Below are 22,185 nucleotides of genomic sequence, written 5' to 3' on the forward strand. Positions count from 1 at the left end.
TAAAGTTAAGGATGTTAAAAGTCCCTAAAAAAATTAAAATTAAAAAATTAAAATTAAAAAATTAAAATTAAAAAATTAAAAAATTGAAATAAAAAAATTAAAATTAAAAAATTAAAATAAAAAATAAAAAAATAAAATGAAAGATGTTAAAAGTCCCTAAAAATTAAAATTAAAAAATTAAAATTAAAAAATTAAAATTAAAAAATTAAAATAAGAAATAAAAAAATAAAGTTAAAAATGTTAAAAGTCCCTAAAAAAGAAAAGTAAAAAATTAAAATTAAAAAATTAAAATTAAAAAATTAAAATTAAAAAATTAAAATTAAAAAATTAAAATTAAAATTAAAATAAAAAATAAAAAAATAAAGTTAAAGATGTTAAAAGTCCCTAAAAAAGAAAATTAAAAAATTAAAATTAAAAAATTAAAATTAAAAAAATTAAAATTAAAAAATTAAAATAAGAAATAAAAAAATAAAGTTAAAGATTTGAAAATTAAAATTAAAAATGAAAAATGATGTTAAAAATTAAAAATGATGTTAAAAATTAAAAATGATGTTAAAAATTAAAAAGTAAAAATTTAAAATTTAAAATTAAAAACTAAAAATTCAAGGTAAAAAGAAATTAAAAATTAGAAAATTAAAAATTAAAAATTACAGTTAAAAGTTAAAAATTTAATTGAAAATTAAAATGAAAAATAAAAAATTAAAATTAAAAATAAAAAAAATTAAAGTTAAAAATTAAAATTAAAATTAAGAAAAACCTATGGGCACCTATAGACCCCTGTGGGCACCTATGGACACCCATAGGCACCCATAGGTACCTATAGACCCCCTGAATTTTGGGGGTTTTTGCTCCGGTTTTGGGGGTCTTTTGGGCTCGTTTTTTTACTCTTTGGGCTGAATTTGGGGTTTTTTGGGCTCATTTGTGGGTCTTTTTGGCTCTTTTTTTAATCTTTGGGCTGATTTTGGGATCTTTTGGCTCATTTTTTTAGTCTTTGGGCTGATTTTGGGGTCTTTTGGGTCCTTTTCTTTGATTTTTGGGCTGTTTTGGGGGTCTTAAGGTCCTTTTTTTTTATTTTTGGGCTGTTTTGAGGGGTCTTTGGGCTGAATTTTGGGGGTTTTTGGTCCGTTTTTGGGGTTTTTTTGGGCTCATTTGTGGGTCTTTTTGGCTCTTTTTTTAATCTTTGGGCTGATTTTGGGATCTTTTGGCTCATTTTTTTAGTCTTTGGGCTGATTTTGGGTGTCTTTGAACTCATTTAGGGTCTTTTGGGTCCTTTTTTTTGATTTTTGGGCTGTTTTGAGGGGTCTTTGGGCTGAGTTTTGGGGTCTTTCGAGTCATTTCTTTAGTCTTCGGGCTAATTTTTGGGGTCTTTTGGGCTCATTTTTTTAGTCTCTGGGCTGAATTTCGGGGTCTTAAGGTCCTTTTTTTGATTTTTGGGCCGATTTTGGGGTCTTTTGCGTCACTTTTTTGATTTTTGGGCTCATTTTTGGTGTCTTTGGGCTCATTTGTGGGGTCTTTCGCTCATTTTTTTTGCTTTTTGAGCCGTTTTGGGCGTCTTTAAACTCATTTCACCCCCTCCCGGCTCATTTTTTTTGCTCTTTGCCCTGATTTTTGGGGACTTTGGGCTCATTTCTTTAGTCTTTGGGTTGATTTGGGGGTCTTTTAGCTCAATTTTTTTGATTTTTGGGCTGTTTTGGGGGTCTTAAGGTCCTTTTTTTTTATTTTTGGGCTGTTTTGGGGGTCTTTGAACTCATTTTGGGCTCTTTTGGGTCATTTCTTTAGTCTTTGGGCTGAGTTTTGGGGTCTTTTGGGTCCTTTTCTTTGATTTTTGGGCTGTTTTGGGGGTCTTAAGGTCCTTTTTTTTTGATCTTTGGGCTGTTTTGGGGGTCTTTGAACTCATTTTGGGCTCTTTTGGGTCATTTTTTTTAGTCTTTGAGCTGATTTTTGGGGTCTTTTGGGTCCTTTTTTTTGATTTTTGGGCTGGTTTTGGGGTCTTTGAACTCATTTTGGGGTCTTTTGGGTCATTTTTTTACTCTTTGAGCTGATTTTGGGGTTCCTTTGCATTTCTTTAGTCTTTGGGCTGGGTTTTGGGGTCTTTTGGATAATTTTGGGGTATTTGAGTGAATTTTGGGGGCCTTTGAACTCATTTGGGCACTTTTGGGTCCTTTTATTTTATTTTTGGGCTGAGTTTTGGGGTCTTTTTGGGCTCATTTGTGGGTCTTTTGGGTCCTTTTTTTTGATTTTTGGGCTGTTTTGGCGGTTTTTAGACTCATTTCACCCCCTTCCGGATCATTTTTTTAACTTTGGGGCTCATTTTTGGGGTCTTTTGGTCTCATTTTTGGGGTCTTTCGACTCATTCTTTTTACTTTTCGAGCCATTTAAGCGCCTTTAAACCCATTTCACCCCCTCCCGGCTCATTTTTTTTGCTCTTTGCCGTGATTTTGGGAGACTTTTGACTCATTTCTTTAGTCTTTGGGCTGAGTTTGGGGTCTTTTGGGTCCTTTTCTTTGATTTTTGGGCTGTTTTGGGGGTCTTTGAACTCATTTTGGGCTCTTTTGGGTCATTTTTTTAGTCTTTGGGTTGAGTTTTGGGGTCTTTTGGGTCCTTTTTTTTGATTTTTGGGCTGTTTTGGGGGTCTTAAGGTCCTTTTTTTTTGATCTTTGGGCTGTTTTGGGGGTCTTTGAGCTCATTTTGGGCTCTTTTGGGTCATTTTTTTAGTCTTTGGGCTGTTTTGGGGGTCTTAAGGTCCTTTTCTTTGATTTTTGGGCTGTTTTGGGGGTCTTTGAACTCATTTTGGGCTCTTTTGGGTCATTTTTTAAGTCTTTGGGCTGAGTTTTGGGGTCTTTTGGATCCTTTTTTTTTGATTTTTGGTCTCATTTTTGAGGTCTTTCAACTCATTTTTTTTACTTTTCGAGCCATTCGAGCGCCTTTAAACCCATTTCACCCCCTCCCGCCTCATTTTTTTCGCTCTTTGCCCCGATTTTTGAGCTCTTTCCACCCATTTTTACCCTTCCCCGCCACCGTTCCCGCCCCCCCCCCCGCGCCCCCCCCCGGGGCTCCGTTGCGAGCGTTGCCCCGACAACGGTCGCTCCCTCCCCCCCCCCCCTTCCTCCATATCGCGACATATCGCGATGGCGCCTCCCCCAGAGCCCCCCCTCCGGCCCCCCCCGCCTCGGGGGGGGTCCCAGCCGGTGCCCCCCCGACCCCCGATCCGGCCGCGACCCCCCCAGACCCCCCCGGTACCGGCGGCGGGCGCGGAGCTCGACCGTGGATGAGACGCTTTTTTGGGGGGCGACGGGTACGGGGAAAAGGGGATTTTGGGGGTTTTTTGGGGTTTTTTGGGGGGTTTTGGGGGGGTTGGGGGGGTGGGACCTCCCCCTGGGTCGGAGGGGGGTGATGGGAGGTGGCGGCATTCCCGGGATTTGTCCCTATGGATTGGGGGGGGGGAATTAAAGGTCAGCGAGTTCCACCCCCGGGGGTCTCTCCAGGGGGGGTTCCTACTCGTGGAATTCCCAAATTTCCCTCCTCTGGGATTGGGAAGGTGGGAATTCCCCCCTCAGGACACACCCAGGAAATCCCGGCATTCCCGGGATTTGTCCCTATGGAATGGGGGGGGGAGTTAAAGGTCAGCGAGTCCCACCCCCGGGGGTCTCTCCAGGGGGGGTTCCTACTCATGGAATTCCCAAATTTCCCTCCTCTGGGATTGGGAAGGTGGGAATTTCCCCCCCCAGGACACAGGGGGAGGGTTAATCCCAGGAAATCCCGGTATTCCCGGGATTCGTCCCTATGGAATGGGGGGGGGGGAGTTAAAGGTCAGCGAGTTCCACCCCCCGGGGGTCTCTCCAGGGGGGGTTCCTACTCGTGGAATTCCCAAATTTCCCTCCTCTGGGATTGGGAAGGTGGGAATTCTCCCCCCCCCAGGACACAGGGGGAGGGTTAATCCCAGGAGATTTGTCCTGGGATTATTCCTGGGATTTGTCCCTATGGATTGGGGGGGGGAATTAAAGGTCATCGAGTTCCACCCCCGGGGGTCTCTCCAGGGGGGATTCCCCTCATGGAATTCCCAAATTTCCCTCCTCTGGAATTAGGAGGGTGGGATTTTACCCCCCCCCCCCCCTGGGTCGGAGGGGGGTGATGGGAGGTGGCGGCATTCCCGGGATTTGTCCCTATGGATTGGGGGGGGGAGTTAAAGGTCAGCGAGTTCCACCCCCGGGGGTCTCTCCGGGGGGGGTTCCTACTCATGGAATTCCCAAATTTCCCTCCTCTGGGATTGGGAAGGTGGGAATTCCCCCCCAAAAAATTGGGAATATTGACCCAAAAAATGGGAATATTGACCCCAAAATTGGGAATATTGACCCTAAAAATTTGGAATATTAACCCAAAAATTGGGAATATTGACCTAAAAATTGGGAATATTGACCCCAAAATTGGGAATATTGGCCCAAAAATTGGGAATATTGGCCCAAAAATTGGGAATATTGACCCCAAAATTGGGAATATTAACCCCACAATTGGGAATATTGACCCAAAAAATTTGGAATATTAACCCCAAAAATTGGGAATATTGACCCCAAAAATTGGGAATATTGACCTAAAAATTGGGAATATTGGCCCAAAAATTGGGAATATTGGCCCCAAAAATTGGGAATATTGACCTAAAAATTGGGAATATTGACCTAAAAATTGGGAATATTGAACCCAAAAATTGAGAATATTGGCCCAAAAATTGGGAATATTGGCCCAAAAATTGGGAATATTGATCCCAAAATTGGGAATATTGGCCCCAAAAATTGGGAATATTGGCCCAAAAATTGGGAATATTGACCCCAAAATTGGGAATATTGACCTAAAAATTGGGAATATTGACCCCAAAAATTGGGAATATTGGCCCAAAAATTGGGAATATTGGCCCAAAAATTGGGAATATTGACCCCAAAATTGGGAATATTGACCCAAAAAATTGGGAATATTAACCCCAAAATTGAGAATATTAACCCCAAAATTGGGAATATTGACCTAAAAATTGGGAATATTGGCCCAAAAATCGGGAATTCCAAGGATTAACTCCTTCCCACTGGATTTTCCAGACCCTCTGGAGCTCAGGGAGTCCTGGGGAGGGTCCAGACCCCCCTTTTCCCCCCTTTTTCCCCATTTTTTGGGCTCCTCAGCCCCCCTTTTCCCGCAGGATTCGGGCCCCAGCAGCCCCCTGGTGATCCTGAGGGATTCCTGGAGCCTTCCCGCTCTTCCCCCCGGCCGGAGCAGACCCAGGACCATCCGGATCATCACCAAGGACCTGGTCAGGGAGTTGATGTGAGTCCAAATCCGGTCTGGGAGGGGGAAAAATCGGGTTGTTTCGCCCCAAAATGTGCTGGGATGGGCTCTGTGCCAACGGGAAAGGGTGAAATATTCCCAAAATATTCCCAAACCGGACCTGGGACATCAAAAATCAGGTTATTTTGTATCCAAATATCCAAATATCCCAATCTCCAAAAATCCCAATACCCCAATATCCCAATATCCAATATCCAAATATCCCAATATTGAAATATTCCAATACCCCAATATCCCAATATCCCAATACCCCAATATCCCAATATCCCAATATCCCAATATCCCAATACCCCAATATCCCAATATCCCAACATCCCAATATCCCAATACCCCAATATCCCAATATCCCAATACCCCAACATCCCAATACCCAATATCCCAATATCCCAATACCCCAACATCCCAATACCCCAATATCCCAATATCCCAATATCCCAATACTCCAATATCCCAATATCCCAATATCCCAACATCCCAATATCCATTATCTCAAACATTCCCAAACCAGACCTGGGACACCAAAAATCAGCTTATTTCACCCCAAAACCTACTGGGATGGGCTCTGTGCCAACGGGAAAGGGGTGAAACATTCCCAAAATATTCCCAAACCAGACCTGGGGCACCAAAAATCAGGGTTTTTTTCCCCCAAAACGTCCTGGGACGGGCTCTGTGCCAACGGGAAAGGGGTGAAACATTCCCGAAATATTCCCAAACCCTTCCCAAGCCCACCCCTGTCCCCGCAGCATTCCCGAGGAGAAGCCCCCGGGCTCGCTGGTCCTGGGCACGAAGGACCTGGAGCTGCTCAAGGAAGAGGCCCGAGGGTCGGGGCGGGAGGAGCTCGGCGGGCACGGGGCGGGCACGGCCCTGAGGGCCAAGCAGGACGCGGCCAGGGTGGGCACCGACCCCCTGCCCGCCCCTCAGGGACCCCCTGGGCCAGGGTGGGCACCGACCCCCTGCCCGCCCCTCAGGGACCCCCCTGGGCCAGGGTGGGCACCGACCCCCCTCCCACCCCTCAGGGACCCCCTGGGCCAGGGTGGGCACCGACCCCCTGCCCGCCCCTCAGGGACCCCCTGGGCCAGGGTGGGCACCGACCCCCCTCCCACCCCTCAGGGACCCCCTGGGCCAGGGTGGGCACCGACCCCCTGCCCGCCCCTCAGGGACCCCCTGGGCCAGGGTGGGCACCGACCCCCTGCCCACCCCTCAGGGACCCCCCTGGGCCAGGGTGGGCACCGACCCCCTGCCCGCCCCTCAGGGACCCCCCTTGGACCCATCCCTGACGGGGTGGGGGGGAAAAGGGGGCACTTTGGGGGTCTCCTCTCTGTCCCGGGCAAAGGGGGCACTTTGGGGGTCTTCTCTCTGTCCCGGGCAAAGGGGGCACTTTGGGGGTCTCCTCTCTGTCCTGGGCAAAGGGGGCACTTTGGGGTCTCCTCTCAGGGGGGCACTTTGGGGGTCTCCTCTCTGTCCTCCTGGGCTGGGGGGGGGGTCGGGGGGCACTTTGGGGGTCTCTGGAATGGGAAGGGCTGGGCGGGATCACTGGGATTGGTGGGGCTGGGGGTGGGAAAGGGATCCCACCGGGGTGGATCCACCAATCCCACCCTGGTTGTTCCCACCAATCCCACCTTGTTGGATCCAGGAATCCCCCCCAGTTTATCCCCAATCCCCCAGTCTATCCCCAATCCCCCCAGGCTGCCCTGATCCAGTTTATCCCCATTCCCCAGTTTATCCCAATCCCCCCAGTCTATCCCCAATCCCCCCAGGCTGCCCTGATCCAGTCTATCCCCAATCCCCCCAGTTTATCCCCAATCCCCAGTTTATCCCAATCCCCCCAGGCTGCCCTGATCCAGTTTATCCCCATTCCCCAGTTTATCCCAATCCCCCCAGGCTATCCCCAATCCCCCCAGTTTATCCCCAATCCCCCCAGGCTGCCCTGATCCAGTTTATCCCCATTCCCCAGTCTATCCCCAATCCCAATCCCCCCAGGCTGCCCCGATCCAGTTTATCCCCAATCCCCCAGTTTATCCCCAATCCCCAATCCATCCCCATTCCCCAGGCTGCCCCGATCCAGTCTATCCCCAATCCCCCCAGTCTATCCCCATTCCCAGTCTATCCCAATCCCCCCAGGCTGCCCTGATCCAGTTTATCCCCATTCCCAGTTTATCCCCAATCCCAATCCCCCCAGGCTGCCCTGCTCCAGTCTATCCCCATTCCCAGTCTATCCCAATCCCCCCAGGCTGCCCCGATCCAGTCTATCCCAATCCCCCCAGTCTATCCCCATTCCCAGTTTATCCCCAATCCCCCCAGTTTATCCCAATCCCCCCAGTCTATCCCCATTCCCAGTCTATCCCCAATCCCCCCAGTTTATCCCCAATCCCCAATCCATCCCCAATCCCCCCAGTTTACCCCAATCCCCCCAGTTTACCCCAATCCCCCCAGGCCGCCCTGCTCCGGGCCCGGAGCGCGGAGCGGCGCAAGGCGGAGCTGCAGGAGCGGCGGGAGCAGCGGCCGGAGCTGGAGGAGGAGCGGCGGGAGCGGGAGCGGGAGCTGCTGGAGCGGGCGGGGAGGATGAGGATGGAGCAGGAGGAGGAGATGAGGGAGCTCAACTCGGTAGGGCCGGAGCTGCCGCTGCCCATGGGAAAGCTGGAGCCTTCCCTTCCCTTCCCTTCCCTTCCCTTCCCTTCCCTTCCCTTCCCTTCCCTTCCCTTCCCTTCCCTTCCCTTCCCTTCCCTTCCCTTCCCTTCCCTTCCCTTCCCTTCCCTTCCCTTCCCTTCCCTTCCCTTCCCTTCCCTTCCCAAACCTTCCCTTCCCTTCCCTTCCCTTCCCTTCCCAAACCTTCCCTTCCCTTCCCTTCCCTTCCCTTCCCAAACCTTCCCTTCCCTTCCCTTCCCTTCCCTTCCCTTCCCTTCCCTTCCCTTCCCAAACCTTCCCTTCCCTTCCCTTCCCTTCCCTTCCCTTCCCTTCCCTCCCCTCCCAACCCTTCCCAACCCTTCCCAACCTGTTCCCTGTGTCCCCCCAGATCCTCCTCAACGCCCGGTGCCACCTGATCCGGGACCGGCAGGTCCTGGAGAAGCGGCTCATCCGCCGGGAACTGGCCGAGGAGGAGAAACGCCTGGAAAAGCTCCTGGAGACGGAGCGGGAAAGGGGGCTCTGGATCCAGGAGGAGCTGGAGCGCCGCAGGAAGGAGCAGCTCCTCAGGTGGGCAGGGGGTTCCTCGGGGAAGCATCCCGACTTTCTCATCCTCTCCACCTCCATCCGTGCCCTCATTCCCGCTCCCGGGAGCGGGATGGATCCTGAGGGAACGTTCTGGAATTCCCAGGAGGAAGCAGGAGGTGCTGGAGCAGCTGGAGCAGAGGGATGGGGCTGGGATGGGACTGGGATGGATCCAAAGGGAATGTTCCCACTCTGGAATTCCAGGACGAAGCAGGAGGTGCTGGAGCAGCTGGAGCAGAGGGATGGGGCTGGGGTGGATCCCAAGGAAATATTCCCAAATTCCAGGACGAAGCAGGAGGTGCTGGAGCAGCTGGAGCAGAGGGATGGGGCTGGGGTGGATCCCAAGGGATTGTTCCCATTCCCAAATTCCAGGACGAAGCAGGAGGTGCTGGAGCAGCTGGAGCAGAGGGCAGCCCAGCGGGTTCTCCAGGAGGAGCAGAAGTACCAGGAGGTTCTGGCCCGGCTCCGGCGCCTGGAGCAGATGAGGAGGGAGGATCGGGAGGTGGGGAGCAGGGAATGGGAGAGGGAGGCTGGAAAAGCGGGCTGGAAAGGGCTGGATGAGCCTTTGTTGTTTCCCACCCTTCCCTTGGTGTTTTCCATCCCATTTCCCATCCTTCCTTTGTTTTTTTCCATCCTTCCCTCATTGTTTTCCATCCTTCCCTTGTCATTTCCCATCCTTCCCTTATTGTTCCCCATCTTTCCCTTCATGTTTTCCATCCCATTTCCATCCTTTCCTTGTCATTTTCCACCATTTCCTTGTTGTTTTCCACCTTTCCCTTGTTTTCCATCCCATTTCCATCCTTCCCTGGTTGTTTCCCATCCTTCCCTTCTTGTTTTCCACCTTTCCCTTCATGTTTTCCATCCCATTTCCCATCTTTCCCTTGTCATTTCCCATCCTTCCCTTGGTGTTTTCCATCCTTCCCTTGTTTTCCATACTTCCCTCATTGTTTCCCACCCTTTCCTTGGTATTTTCCATCCCATTTCCCATCCCATTTTCCATCCCATTTCCCATCCCATTTTCCATCCCATCCTTCCCAGGTTATTTCCCATCCCATTTCCCATCCCATTTTCCATCCCACCCTTCCCTGATTATTTCCCACCCTTCCCTGGTTGTTCCCACTCTTCCCTGGGTGTTTCCCATCCCATTTTCCATCCCATCCCTCCCTCATTGTTTCCCATCCTTCCCTGATTATTTCCCGCCCTTCCCTGGTTGTTTCCCATCCCATTTCCCATCCCATTTCCCATCCCATTTTCCATCCCATCCTTCCCTGGTTGTTTCCCGTCCCATTTTCCATCTTTCCCTTGTTTTCCACCCTTTCCTTGTCATTTTCCATCTTTCCCTTGGTGTTTCCCATCCCATTTCCCATCCCATTTTCCATCCCATCCTTCCCTGGTTGTTTCCCATCCTTCCCAGGTTATTTCCCATCCCATTTCCCATCCCATTTCCCATCCTATCCTTCCCTGGTTGTTTCCCACCCTTCCTTGGTTGTTTCCCATCCTTCCCTGGGGGTTTCCCATCCCATTTCCCATCCCATTTCCCATCCCATCTTCCATCCCACCCTTCCCTGGTTGTTTCCCACCCTTCTCTGGGGGTTTCCCATCCCATTTTCCATCCTACCCTTCCCTGATTGTTTCCATCCTTCCCTGATTGTTTCCATCCTTCCCTGATTGTTTCCATCCTTCCCTGGTTGTTTCCCATCCCATTTCCCATCCCATTTCCCATCCCATTTCCCATCCCATTTTCCATCCCATCCTTCCCTGGGGGTTTCCCATCCCATTTCCCATCCCATTTCCCATCCCATTTCCCATCCCATTTCCCATCCCATTTTCCATCCCATCCTTCCCTGGGGGTTTCCCATCCCATTTCCCATCCCATTTCCCATCCCATTTCCCATCCCATTTCCCATCCCACCCTTCCCTGGTGTTCCCCCCCGTTTCCAGGCCTGGCAGCGGCAGCAGGAGCGCAAACGGGAGGTTTTCCGGGCGATGAAACGGGCGGAGGAGGAGAACGAGCGGGTGAAGGGCAAGGAGCGGGAGAGGGAGAGGCTGGAGGAGCAGAAGGTGCTGGAATTCCAGAGGGACAAGATGGTGAGGGACTGGGACGGGACTGGGGTGGCACTGGGATGGCACTGGGATGGGACTGGGGCACTGGGATGGAATTGGGGCACTGGGATGGGATTGGGGCACTGGGATGGGACTGGGATAGGACTGGATGGGATTGGGGGCACTGGGATGGGACTGGGATGGGACTGGGATGGGACTGGGAAGGTGCTGGAATTCCAGAGGGACAAGATGGTGAGGGACTGGGACGGGACTGGGATGGCACTGGGATGGCACTGGGATGGGACTGGGGCACTGGGATGGAATTGGGGCACTGGGATGGGATTGGGGCACTGGGATGGGACTGGGATGGGACTGGGATGGGACTGGGATGGGATTGGGATGGGATTGGGGCACTGGGATGGGACTGGGATGGGACTGGGATAGGACTGGGATGGGACTGGGATGGGACTGGGATGGGACTGGGGGCACTGGGATGGGTCTGGGATGGGTCTGGGATGGGTCTGGGATGGGATTGGGATGGGACTGGGATGGGACTGGGGCACTGGGCTGGCACTGGGCTGGCACTGGGCTGGCACTGGGGACACGGGGCTGGCACTGGGCTGGTACTGGGGGCACTGTGCTGGCACTGGGGGCACTGGGGGCACTGAGGGCACTGGGATGGCTCTGGGCTGGCACTGGGGGCACTGGGGGCACTGGGATGGCTCTGGGCTGGCACTGGGGGCACTGGGGGCACTGGGGGCACTGGGCTGGCACTGTGCTGGCACTGGGGGCACTGGGATGGCTCTGTGCTGGCACTGGGGGCACTGGGGGCACTGTGCTGGCACTGGGGGCACTGGGCTCTGTCCCCCAGGAGCGCGAGGCCGCGGCCGAGGCGGAGCGGGAGCGGCTCCGGCGGGAGAAGGAGCTGGAGCTGGTCCGGGACAGGGCGGAACAACGGCGGGAGCAGGACTGGAGGGAGGAGAGGGTGGGTGAGCCTGGCCCAGCCCAGGGCCAGCCCAGTGCCATCCAGTGCCCCCAATCCCATCCCAGTCCCAGCCCAATGCCCCCAGTGCCCCCAGTGCCCCCAATCCCATCCCATTCCCAGCCCAATGCCATCCCAGTGCCATCCCAGTGCCCCCAGTCCCATCCCAATCCCTCTCCAGTGTCCCAGTCGCATCCCAGTCCCATTCCAGTCTCTCCCCAGTGCCCCCAGTCCCATCCCAGTCCCATCCCAGTCCCATCCCAGTCCCATCCCTGTCCTCATCCTAGTCTCTCCCCAGTGCCCCCAGTGCCCCCAGTCCCATCCCAATCCCTCTCCAGTGCCCCCAGTCCCATCCAGTCCCATCCCAGTCCCTCCCCAGTGCCCCAGTCTCATCCCAGTCCCTCCCCAGTGCCCCAATCCCAGCCTAGTCCCACCCCGATCCCATCCCAGTCCCATCCAGTCCCATCCCAGTCCCTCCCAGTGTCTCAGTCCCCTCCCAGTCCCCTCCCAGTCCCATCCCAGTCCCATCCCAGTGCCCTCAGTCCCCTCCCAGTCTCCTCCCAGTCCCATCCCCAGTCCCTCCCCACTGTCCCAGTCCTCTCCCAGTCCCACCCCAGTCCCATCCCAGTCCATCTCCAGTCCCCTCCCAGTCCCTCCCAGTCCCCTCCCAGTCCCATCCCAGTCCCCTCCCAGTCCCTCCCAGTCCCCCAGTCCCCTCCCAGTCCTTCCCAGTCCCCTCCCAGTCCCCCAGTCCCATCCTAGTCCCATCCCAGTCCCTCCCAGTCCCCTCCCAGTCCCCCAGTCCCCTCCCAGTCCCTCCCAGTCCCCTCCCAGTCCCCCCCCAGTCCCTCCCAGTCCCATCCCAGTCCCCCCCCCGGCTCGGGCAGGAGGCCCTGCGGACCAAGCGGAGCCAGGAGGCGGCGGAGCGGGACTGGCGCCGGCGGGAGCTGGAGCGGGCGCGGCGGAACGCGGAGCTGGTGCAGCGGCTGCAGCGGGACCGGCGGGACCAGGTGGCCCACAAGAGACACGCCCTGGCCATGCAGGTGGAGCGGGACCGCCAGGAGTTCCTCGCGGCGCTGCGGTGAGCCCGGGGGGAAGCCCGGGGACAGCCGGGGGCTCGGGGGGGTGTGGAGACACCCCTAGAACCCCACAGGCACCTCTAGAACCCTACAGATACCCCTAGAACCCCACAGGTACCCCTAGAACCCCACAGGCACCCCTAGAACCCCATAGATACCCCTAGAACCCCAGAGACATCCCTAGAACCCCACAGGTACCCCTAGAACCACACAGGCACCCCTAGAACCACACAGGCACCCGTGGGACCCCAGGGACACCCCTAGAACCCCACAGGCACCCCTAGAACCCCATAGATACCCCTAGAACCCCACAGGCACCCCTAGAACCCCACAGACACCCGTGGGATCTCAGAGACATCCCTAGAACCCCACAGGCACCCCTAGAACCCCAGAGACACCCGTGGAACCTCAGAGACACCCCTAGAATCCCAGAGACACCCCTAGAACACCACAGACACCCCTAGAACCCCACAGGCACCCGTGGGACCTCAGAGACAACTCAGGAACCTCATGGACACCCCTGGGACCTCAGAGACACCCCTAGAACCCCATAGACACCTCTAGGGCCTCAGAGACAGCTCTAGGGTGCCATAGACACCTCTAGAACCCCACAGTCGCCCCCGGGGCCTCATGCACACCTCTAGAACCCCATAGACACCTCTAGAACCCTGTAGACACCCCTGGGACCTCACAGACCCCTCTAGAGCCCCGAAGACACCCCTGGGACCTTGTAGACACCTCTAGAACCCATAGACACCTCTAGATCCCATAGACACACCTAGAACCCCACACACCCCCTTGGGACATTGCAGAACCCCTCTAGAACCCCATAGACCCATCTAGAACGCCATAGGCACCCCTAGAACCCCACAGACATCCCTAGAACGCCGTAGACACCCCTAGAACCCCATAGACACCCCTAGAACCCCATAGACACCCCTAGAACCCCGTAGACCCCTCTAGAACCCCCCAGACCCCCCCGGACACCCCCGTTGTCCCCCGTCAGGGTGCAGCAGGAGCAGCAGGAGCGGGAGGAGCGGGAGCGGGCGCGGCGGGCGGGGCTGGCGCGGGCCCACGCCGAGGAGCTGCGGCGGGAGATGGGGGAGCGGCGGCGGCGGCGGGAGCAGGAGCGGGCGGCCGAGCTGGAGGAGGGCCGGCGGCAGGAGGGGGAGGCCCGGCAGCGGCGCCAGAACATCGCCCAGCTGGGGAGGGTCAAACTGCAGGAGCTCAGGTGGGGCCTTCCCCATCCTTCCCTTCCCTCTGGATCCTTCCCTTCCCTCCAGATCCTTCCCTTCCCTCCGGATTCTTCCCTTCGCTCTGGATCCTTCCCTTCCCTCCACATCCTTCCCTTCCCTCTGGATCCTTCCCAAACCTTCCCTTTGGATCCTTCCCTTCCCTCAGATCCTTCCCTTCCGTCTGGATCCTTCCCTTCCCTTTGGATCCTTCCCTTCCCTCTGGATCCTTCCCAAACCTTCCCTTTGGATCCTTCCCTTCCCTCTGGATCCTTCCCTTCCCTCCAGATCCTTCCCTTCCCTCCAGATCCTTCCCTTCCCTCTGGATCCTTCCCTTCCCTCCAGATCCTTCCCTTCCCTCCAGATCCTTCCCTTCCCTCCAGATCCTTCCCTTCCCTCTGGATCCTTCCCTTCCCTTTGGATCCTTCCCTTCCCTCCACATCCTTCCCTTCCCTCTGGATCCTTCCCAAACCTTCCCTTTGGATCCTTCCCTTCCCTCAGATCCTTCCCTTCCCTTTGGATCCTTCCCTTCCCTCTGGATCCTTCCCTTCCCTTTGGATCCTTCCCTTCCCTCTGGATCCTTCCCAAACCTTCCCTTTGGATCCTTCCCTTCCCTCTGGATCCTTCCCTTCCCTCCAGATCCTTCCCTTCCCTCTGGATCCTTCCCTTCCCTTTGGATCCTTCCCTTCCCTCTGGATTCTTCCCTTCCCTCTGGATCCTTCCCTTCCCTCCAGATCCTTCCCTTCCCTCTGGATCCTTCCCTTCCCTTTGGATCCTTCCCTTCCCTCCAGATCCTTCCCTTCCCTCTGGATCCTTCCCTTCCCTCCAGATCCTTCCCTTCCCTCCAGATCCTTCCCTTCATTCCAGATCCTTCCCTTCCCTCCAGACCCTTCCCAAACCTTCCCTCCAGATCCTTCCCTTCCCTTTGGATCCTTCCCTTCCCTCTGGATCCTTCCCATCCCTCCGGATCCTTCCCAAACCTTCCCTCTGGATCCTTCCCTTCATTCCAGATCCTTCCCTTCCCTCCAGATCCTTCCCTTCCCTCCAGATCCTTCCCTTCCCTCCAGATCCTTCCCTTCATTCCAGATCCTTCCCTTCCCTCCTCAGGGCCACCGGGATGCCCGACAAATACTGTGCCCAGGTGGAGAGGAGGGCAGGCCACCACCTCCGAGCTGCCACCGCCTAGGGAGGGACCAGCTCCGCCTTTCCATGGATTTCCACGGATTTCCATGGATTTGGGGGGTCCAGAACCGGCTTTCTCTGCATTTGGGGGGGGTTCCAGAGCCGGATTTCTGCGGGTTTGGGGTTCTGGGTTGGTTTGTGGGGTTGTACAAGAGATGTTTGTGGGGTACACGGCGTGTTCTCCGTCCTTCCACGTGGGGTTTTCCATCCCGTGTTCCAGCCTTCCCTCGGTGTTTTCCAGCCTTCCCTTGGTGTTTTCCATCCTTCCCTTGTTGTTTTCCATCCTTCCCTTGTTGTTTTCCATCCTTCCCTTGGTGTTTTCCACCTTTCCCTTTTTGTTTTCCATCCTTCCCTTGGTGTTTTCCATCCTTCCCTTTTTGTTTTCCATCTTTCCCTCGGTGTTTTCCATCCTTCCCTTTTTGTTTTCCAGCCTTCCCTTGGTGTTTTCCATCCTTCCCTTGGTGTTTTCCATCCTTCCCTTGGTGTTTTCCATCCTTCCCTTGGTGTTTTCCAGCCTTCCCTTGTTTTCCATCCTTCCCTTGGTGTTTTCCACCTTTACCTTGATGTTTTCCATCCTTCCCTCGGTGTTTTCCATCTTTCCCTCGGTGTTTTCCACCTTTCCCTTGTTGTTTTCCGTCTTTCCCTCGGTGTTTTCCATCCCATTTTCCGTTCTTCTCTCAGTGTTTTCCATCCTTCCTTTGTTGTTTTCCGTCCTCCCACTGGTCCCAGCACCTCCCAGTGATCCCAGCACCTCCCCACTGGTCCCAGCACCTCCAAGTGGATGTGGGACAACTCCCCAGTGATCCCAGCACATCCCAGTGATCCCACCATATCCCAGTGATCCCAGCACCTCCCACTGGACCCAGCACCTCCCAGTGGTGGTGGGACAATTCCCCAGTGATCCCAGCACCTCCCAGTGATCCCAGCACCTCCCCACTGGTCCCAGCTCCTCCCAGTGTTCCCACCATCTCCCAGTGGTGGTGGGACAATTCCCCAGTGATCCCAGCAGTTTCCAGTGATCCCAGCACCTCCAAATGGTGGTGGGACAATTCCCCAGTGATCCCAGCACATCCCAGTGATCCCAGCATCTCCCACTGGTCCCACCATATCCCAGTGATCCCAGTAACTCCCAGTGGTGGTGGGACAATTCCCCAGTGATCCCAGTACCTCCAAATGGTGGTGGGACAATTCCCCAGTGATCCCAGCACCTCCCAGTGATCCCAACACCTCCCACTGGTCCCAGCACCTCACAATGGTGGTGGGACAATTCCCCAGTAATCCCAGCACGTTCCAGTGATCCCAGCATCTCCCACTGGTCCCACCATATCCCAGTGATCCCAGTACCTCCCAGTGGTGGTGAGACAATTCCCCAGTGATCCCAGCACTTCCCAGTGATCCCAGCACTTCCAAATGGTGGTGGGACAATTCCCAGTGATCCCAGCACCTCCCAGTGATCCCAACACCTCCCCACTGGTCCCAGCACCTCCCAGTGATCCCAGCACCTCCCCACTGGTCCCACCATATTCCAGTGATCCCAGCACTTCCAAATGGTGGTGGGACAATTCCCCAGTGATCCCAGCACTTCCCAGTGATCCCAGCTCCTCCCACTGGTCCCAGCACATCCCAGTGATCCCAGTACCTCCCAGTGGTGGTGGGACAACTCCCCAGTGATCCCAGCACTTCCCAGTGATCCCAGCACTTCCCAGTGATCCCAGTATCTCCCACTGGTCCCACCCCTCGGTTTCCCCCCCCCTCCAGGACCAACTTCTACAGTGGCCCAAGCTGTGCCACTCCCCCCCCTCCCAGCCCCGTGGGGCACCCCTGGAACCCCGTGGACACCCCTGGAACCTCAGAGACAGCTCTAGGATCCTGTAGACAGCTCTAGAACCCCATAGACACCCCTGAAAGCTCATGGACACCCCTGGAACCCCATAGACACCCCTAGAACCCCATAGACACCCCTAGAACCCCATAGACCCCCCCTAGAACTTCACAGACATCCCTGGAAGCTCATGGACCCCCCTAGAACCCTGTAGACACCTCTAGGACCTCATGGACAGTCCTGGAAGGTCAAGGACACCCCTGGAACCTCAGAGACACCTCTAAAACCCTGTAGACACCCCTAGAACCTCACGGACACCCCCAGAACCCCATAGACACCCCTAGAACTTCACAGACACCCCTGGAAGCTCATGGACACCCCTAGAACCCTGTAGACACCTCTAGGAACTCATGGGCACACCTAGAACCCCATAGATACCCCTAGAACTTCATGGGCACCCCTGGAAGCTCATGGACACCCCTGTAGACACCCCTAGAACCCCGTAGACACCCCTAGAACCCCATAGGCACCCCTAGAACTTCATGGACACCCCTGGAACCTCAGAGACACCCCTAGAACCCCATAGACACCCCTAGAACTTCATGGACACCCCTGGAAGCTCATGGACACCCCTGGGACCCTGTAGACACCCCTAGAACCCCGTAGACACCTCTAGAACCTCACGGACACCCCTGGAAGCTCATGGACACCCCTAGAACCCTGTAGACACCTCTAGGAACTCATGGGCACACCTAGAACCCCACAGACACCCCTAGAACTTCACGGACACCCCTGGAAGCTCATGGACACCCCTGTAGACACCCCTAGAACCCCGCAGACACCTCTAGAACCTCACGGACACCCCTGGAAGCTCAAGGAAAACCCAGCAAACCCCGTCTGCTCCAGAAACGTCTCTTATTGGAAAAGCCGGCGCGGAGGCGGAAGCGGCAACTCCGTGGGGAGCCGGAGCCGGAGTTGGAGCCGGAGCCGGTTCCTCCCGGGCCGGGCCTACGAGGGCTCTGCTCCGGGGGATTCCACCCCGGCACAGCTGCCGGCCCTCCTCTCCACCTGGGCACAGTACTTCTCGGGCAGCCCCGTGGCCCTGGGGAGGGAAGGGAAGGATCCGGAGGGAAGGGAAGGTTTGGGAAGGTTTGGGAAGGTTTGGGAAGGGAAGGTTTGGGAAGGTTTGGGAAGGTTTGGGAAGGTTTGGGAAGGGAAGGGAAGGTTTGGGAAGGTTTGGGAAGGTTTGGGAAGGGAAGGGAAGGGAAGGGAAGGGAAGGGAAGGGAAGGGAAGGGAAGGGAAGGGAAGGAAGGGAAGGGAAGGGAAGGGAAGGGAAGGATCTGGAGGGAAGGATCTGGGGGGAAGAGAAGGATCCAGAGGGAAGGGAAGGATGGGGAAGGCCCCACCTGAGCTCCTGCAGTTTGACCCTCCCCAGCTGGGCGATGTTCTGGCGCCGCTGCCGGGCCTCCCCCTCCTGCCGCCGGCCCTCCTCCAGCTCGGCCGCCCGCTCCTGCTCCCGCCGCCGCCGCCGCTCCCCCATCTCCCGCCGCAGCTCCTCGGCGTGGGCCCGCGCCAGCCCCGCCCGCCGCGCCCCGCTCCCGCTCCTCCCGCTCCTGCTGCTCCTGCTGCACCCTGACGGGGGACAACGGGGGTGTCCGGGGGGGTCTGGGGGGTTCTAGAGGGGTCTAAGGGTTCTATGGGTGTCTATGGGGTTCTAGGGGTGTCTATGGGGTTCTAGAGGGGTCTATGGGGTTCTAGAGGTGTCTACGGGGTTCTAGGGGGGTCTATGAGGTCCCAGATTTGTCCACGAGGTTCTAGGGGTGTCTATGGGGTTCTAGAGGGGTCCATGAGGTTCTAGGGGTATCTATGGGGTTCTAGATGCATCTATGAGGTTCTAGAGGTGTCTATAAAGTTCTAGCTGTGTCTATGGGATCTAGAGGGGTCTATCAGGTTCTAGGGGTGTCTGTGGTGTTCTAGGGGTGTCTATGGGGTTCCAGAGGTGTCTATGGGGTTCTAGAGGTGTCTATGGCATCCTAGAGCTGTCTCTGAGGTCCCAGGGGTGTCCATGAGGTTTCAGAGTTGTCTCTGAGGTCCCACGGGTGTCTATGGGGTTCTAGAGGTGTCTATGGGGTTCTAGAGGTGTCTATGGCATCCTAGAGCTGTCTCTGAGGTCCCAGGGGTGTCTATGGGGTTCTAGGGGTGTCTATGGGGTTCTAGAGGTATTTATGGCATCCTAGAGCTGTCTCTGAGGTCCCAGGGGTGTCTATGGGGTTCTAGGGGTGTCTATGGGGTTCTAGAGGTATTTATGGCATCCTAGAGCTGTCTCTGAGGTCCCAGGGGTGTCTATGGGGTTCTAGAGGTGTCTATGGGGTTCTAGGGGTGTCTACAAGGTCCTGGGGTGTCTATGAAGTTCTAGGGGTGTCTATGAGGTTCTAAGGGTGTCTCTGGGGTTCTAGGGGTGTCTATGGGGTTCTAGAGGTGTCTGTGGGGTTCTAGAGGTGTCTATGGCATCCTAGAGCTGTCTCTGAGGTCCCAGGGGTGTCCATGAGGTTTCAGAGTTGTCTCTGAGGTCCCACGGGTGTCTATGGGGTTCTAGAGGTGTCTATGGGGTTCTAGAGGTGTCTATGGCATCCTAGAGCTGTCTCTGAGGTCCCAGGGGTGTCTATGGGGTTCTAGAGGTGTCTACACCCCCCAGAGCCACCCGTTGTCACTGGGAGTCCCCCCCCCGGCCCCGCGGGGCTCACCGGAGCAGCCTCTGGAATTCCTGGCGTTCCTGCTCCAGCTGCACGGCCAGTCTGTGTTCCTGGTGGGCCACCTGGTCCCGCCGGTCCCCGCCGGAGCTGCTGCTCCGCCTCCGCCTTCTTCCGGGCCTTCTCCAGCTCCTTCCGCCGCCATTCCCGGTCCGCGGCCTCCTGGTTCCTCCTGGCCCTCAGGGCGTCCTGACCGAGCCGGGGGGGGACAGAGGAGGGTCCAAGGGGGGCTTCAAACCCAGGCCAGGGAGGGTCCAAGGGGGGCTTCAAACCCAAGCCATGGAGGGTCCAAGGGGGGCTTCAAACCCAAGCCATGGAGGGTCCAAGGGGATCTTCCCACCCAGGCCATGGAGGGTCCAAGGGGGGCTTCAAACCCAGGCCAGAGGACAGTGGAGGCTCCCAGGGGGGACAGGGATGGGGACAGGGATTGGGGACAGGGATTGGGGACAGGGATGGGGACAGGGATTGGGGACAGGGATTGGGGACAGGGATGGGGGACGGGGATGGGGACTGGGATTGGGGACAGGGATTGGGGACAGGGATGGGGGGACAGGGATGGGGGACGGGGATGGGGACAGGGATTGGGGACAGGGATGGGGGGACAGGGATGGGGACAGGGATTGGGGACAGGGATGGGGATGGGGGACAGGGATGGGGACAGGGATTGGGGACAGGGATTGGGGACAGGGATTGGGGACAGGGCCAGGCCCACCCACCCTCTCGGCCTGCCAGTCCTGGTCCCGCTGTTGGGTGGCCCTGAGCCGGGCCAGCTCCAGCTCCTTCTCCTGCCGGATCCGCTCCTTCTCCGCCTCGGCCGCGGCCCTCGCGCTCCTGGGGGGACGGAGGAACAGGGCATCCCAGTGCCCCCAGTGCCCCCAGTGCCATCCCAGTGCCAGCCCAGTGTCCCCAGTGCCAGCCCAGTGCCAGCCCAGTGGCTCCAGTCCCATCCAGTCCCATCCAGTCCCCATCCCAGTCCCTCCCAGTCCCACCCAGTCCCTTCCCAGTCCCATCCCAGTCCCTCCCAGTCCCACCCAGTCCCTCCCAGTCCCATCCCAGTCCCTCCCAGTCCCACCCAGTCCCTCCCAGTCCCTCCCAGTCCCATCCCAGTCCCTCCCAGTCCCACCCAGTCCCTCTCCAGTCCCATCCCAGCCCTTCCCCAGTGCCCTAATCCCATCCCAGTCCCATCCAGTCCCTCCCAGTCCCACCCAGTCCCTCCCAGTCCCTCCCAGTCCCATCCCAGTCCCTCCCAGTCCCACCCAGTCCCTCCCAGTCCCATCCCAGCCCTTCCCCAGTGCCCTAATCCCATCCCAGTCCCACCCAGTCCCTCCCAGTCCCATCCAGTCCCCTCCCAGTCCCTCCCAGTCCCATCCAGTCCCTCCCAGTCCCATCCCAGTCCCATCCAGTCCCTCCCAGTCCCATCCAGTCCCATCCAGTCCCACCCAGTCCCACCCAGTCCCATCCAGTCCCATCCCAGTCCCTCCCAGTCTCACCCAGTCCATCCCAGTCCCATCCAGTCCCATCCCAATCCCATCCAGTCCCATCCCAGTCCCATCCCAGTCCCTCCCCAGTGCCCCCAATCCCATCCAGTCCCATCCAGTCCCTCTCAGTCCCTCCCAGTCCCTCCCAGTCCCATCCAGTCCCATCCAGTCCCATCCAGCCCCATCCCAGTCCCTCCCAGTCCCACCCAGTCTCGCTCCCAGTCCATCCCAGTCCCTCCCAGTCCCTCCCAGTCCCTCCTGGGGGTGAGCCCCTCTCACCATCCTCTCCCTCTGGTACTGCAGCACCTTCTCGTCCTGCAGCCTCTCCTCCCTCCCGCCGCTGCTCCTTCATCCTCGCGCCTTCGTCGTTGGCCCGTTTGATCTCGGCGTTGATCCGCCTCTGCCGCGCCTGCTGCCGCTCCCACGCCTGCAACCGCCACCGAGGGGGGGGGGATGATCCTTCCTCCTCCTCCTCCTCCTCATTCTCATCCTCATCCTCCTCATCCTCTTCCTCCTCCTCCTCCTCCTCCTCCTCCTCCTTCTCATCCTCCTCATCATCATCCTACTCCTCCTCATTCTCATCCTCCTCCTCATCATCCTTCTCCTTTTCCTCCTCCTCCTTCCTCCTCCTCCTCCTCCTCATTCTCATCCTCATCCTCCTCATCCTCTTCCTCCTCCTCCTCCTCCTCCTTCTCATCCTCCTCATCATCATCCTCCTCCTCATCATCATCCTCCTCATCCTCTTCCTCCTCCTCCTCATCCTTCTCCTTTTCCTCCTCCTCCTCCTCCTCCTCCTCCTCCTCCTCCTCCTTCTCCTCCTTCCTCCTCCTCATCCTCCTCATTCACATCCTCCTCCTCCTCTTCCTCCTCCTTCTCCTCCTCCTCCTCTTCCTCCTCATTCTCATCCTCCTCCTTCCTCCTCCTCCTCCTCCTCCTCCTCCTCCTCCTTCCTCCTCCTCCTCTCTCCTCCTCATCTTCCATTCTTTTTCCTTGTCCTTCTCGTCTTCCTCCTTCTCCTCCTCCTCCTCCTCCTCCTCCTCATCATCATCATCCTCCTCATCATCATCATCCTTTTCTCATC

General features: G+C 56.0%; 2 protein-coding genes and 2 long non-coding RNA genes across 4 annotated transcripts; 1 reads left to right on the forward strand and 3 right to left on the reverse strand.

The window, feature by feature from the left end:
• Positions 1-3,128: 3,128 nt before the first annotated feature.
• On the forward strand, positions 3,129-15,113 carry LOC127466009 (cilia- and flagella-associated protein 45-like). Its single transcript, XM_051776604.1, has 11 exons — positions 3,129-3,236; positions 5,183-5,307; positions 6,072-6,219; positions 7,762-7,932; positions 8,342-8,520; positions 8,908-9,037; positions 10,477-10,623; positions 11,450-11,563; positions 12,448-12,641; positions 13,646-13,870; positions 14,979-15,113. Exons 1-11 carry the CDS (start codon positions 3,129-3,131, stop codon positions 15,055-15,057), a joined length of 1,620 nt encoding a protein of 539 aa, XP_051632564.1. The 3' UTR covers positions 15,058-15,113.
• LOC127466008 (uncharacterized) lies at positions 14,117-14,927 on the reverse strand. Its single transcript, XR_007902557.1, has 3 exons — positions 14,852-14,927; positions 14,344-14,380; positions 14,117-14,167 (listed from the first exon to the last, which is right to left on the reverse strand). It is a non-coding gene; the product is annotated as an uncharacterized LOC127466008 (long non-coding RNA).
• A 1,868-nt stretch (positions 15,114-16,981) lies between the features above and the next one.
• On the reverse strand, positions 16,982-17,750 carry LOC127466007 (uncharacterized). Its single transcript, XR_007902556.1, has 4 exons — positions 17,718-17,750; positions 17,546-17,605; positions 17,132-17,273; positions 16,982-17,041 (listed from the first exon to the last, which is right to left on the reverse strand). It is a non-coding gene; the product is annotated as an uncharacterized LOC127466007 (long non-coding RNA).
• Positions 17,751-17,858: 108 nt separating this feature from the next.
• On the reverse strand, positions 17,859-21,531 carry LOC127466006 (cilia- and flagella-associated protein 45-like; the record flags this gene model as incomplete). The annotated part of the gene is given in 7 exon segments (XM_051776603.1): positions 17,859-17,977; positions 18,283-18,467; positions 18,469-18,508; positions 19,621-19,706; positions 19,708-19,815; positions 20,343-20,485; positions 21,384-21,531. Coding segments are annotated over 7 exon segments (804 nt in total), but the record flags the coding sequence as incomplete, so codon positions are not given.
• Between the last annotated feature and the right edge of the window lie 654 nt (positions 21,532-22,185).

This window comes from Manacus candei, unplaced genomic scaffold, assembly GCF_025592945.1.
Source record: "Manacus candei isolate 608988 ecotype Guabito, Panama unplaced genomic scaffold, ASM2559294v1 h1tg000561l, whole genome shotgun sequence".
Taxonomy (NCBI): Eukaryota; Metazoa; Chordata; class Aves; order Passeriformes; family Pipridae; genus Manacus; species Manacus candei.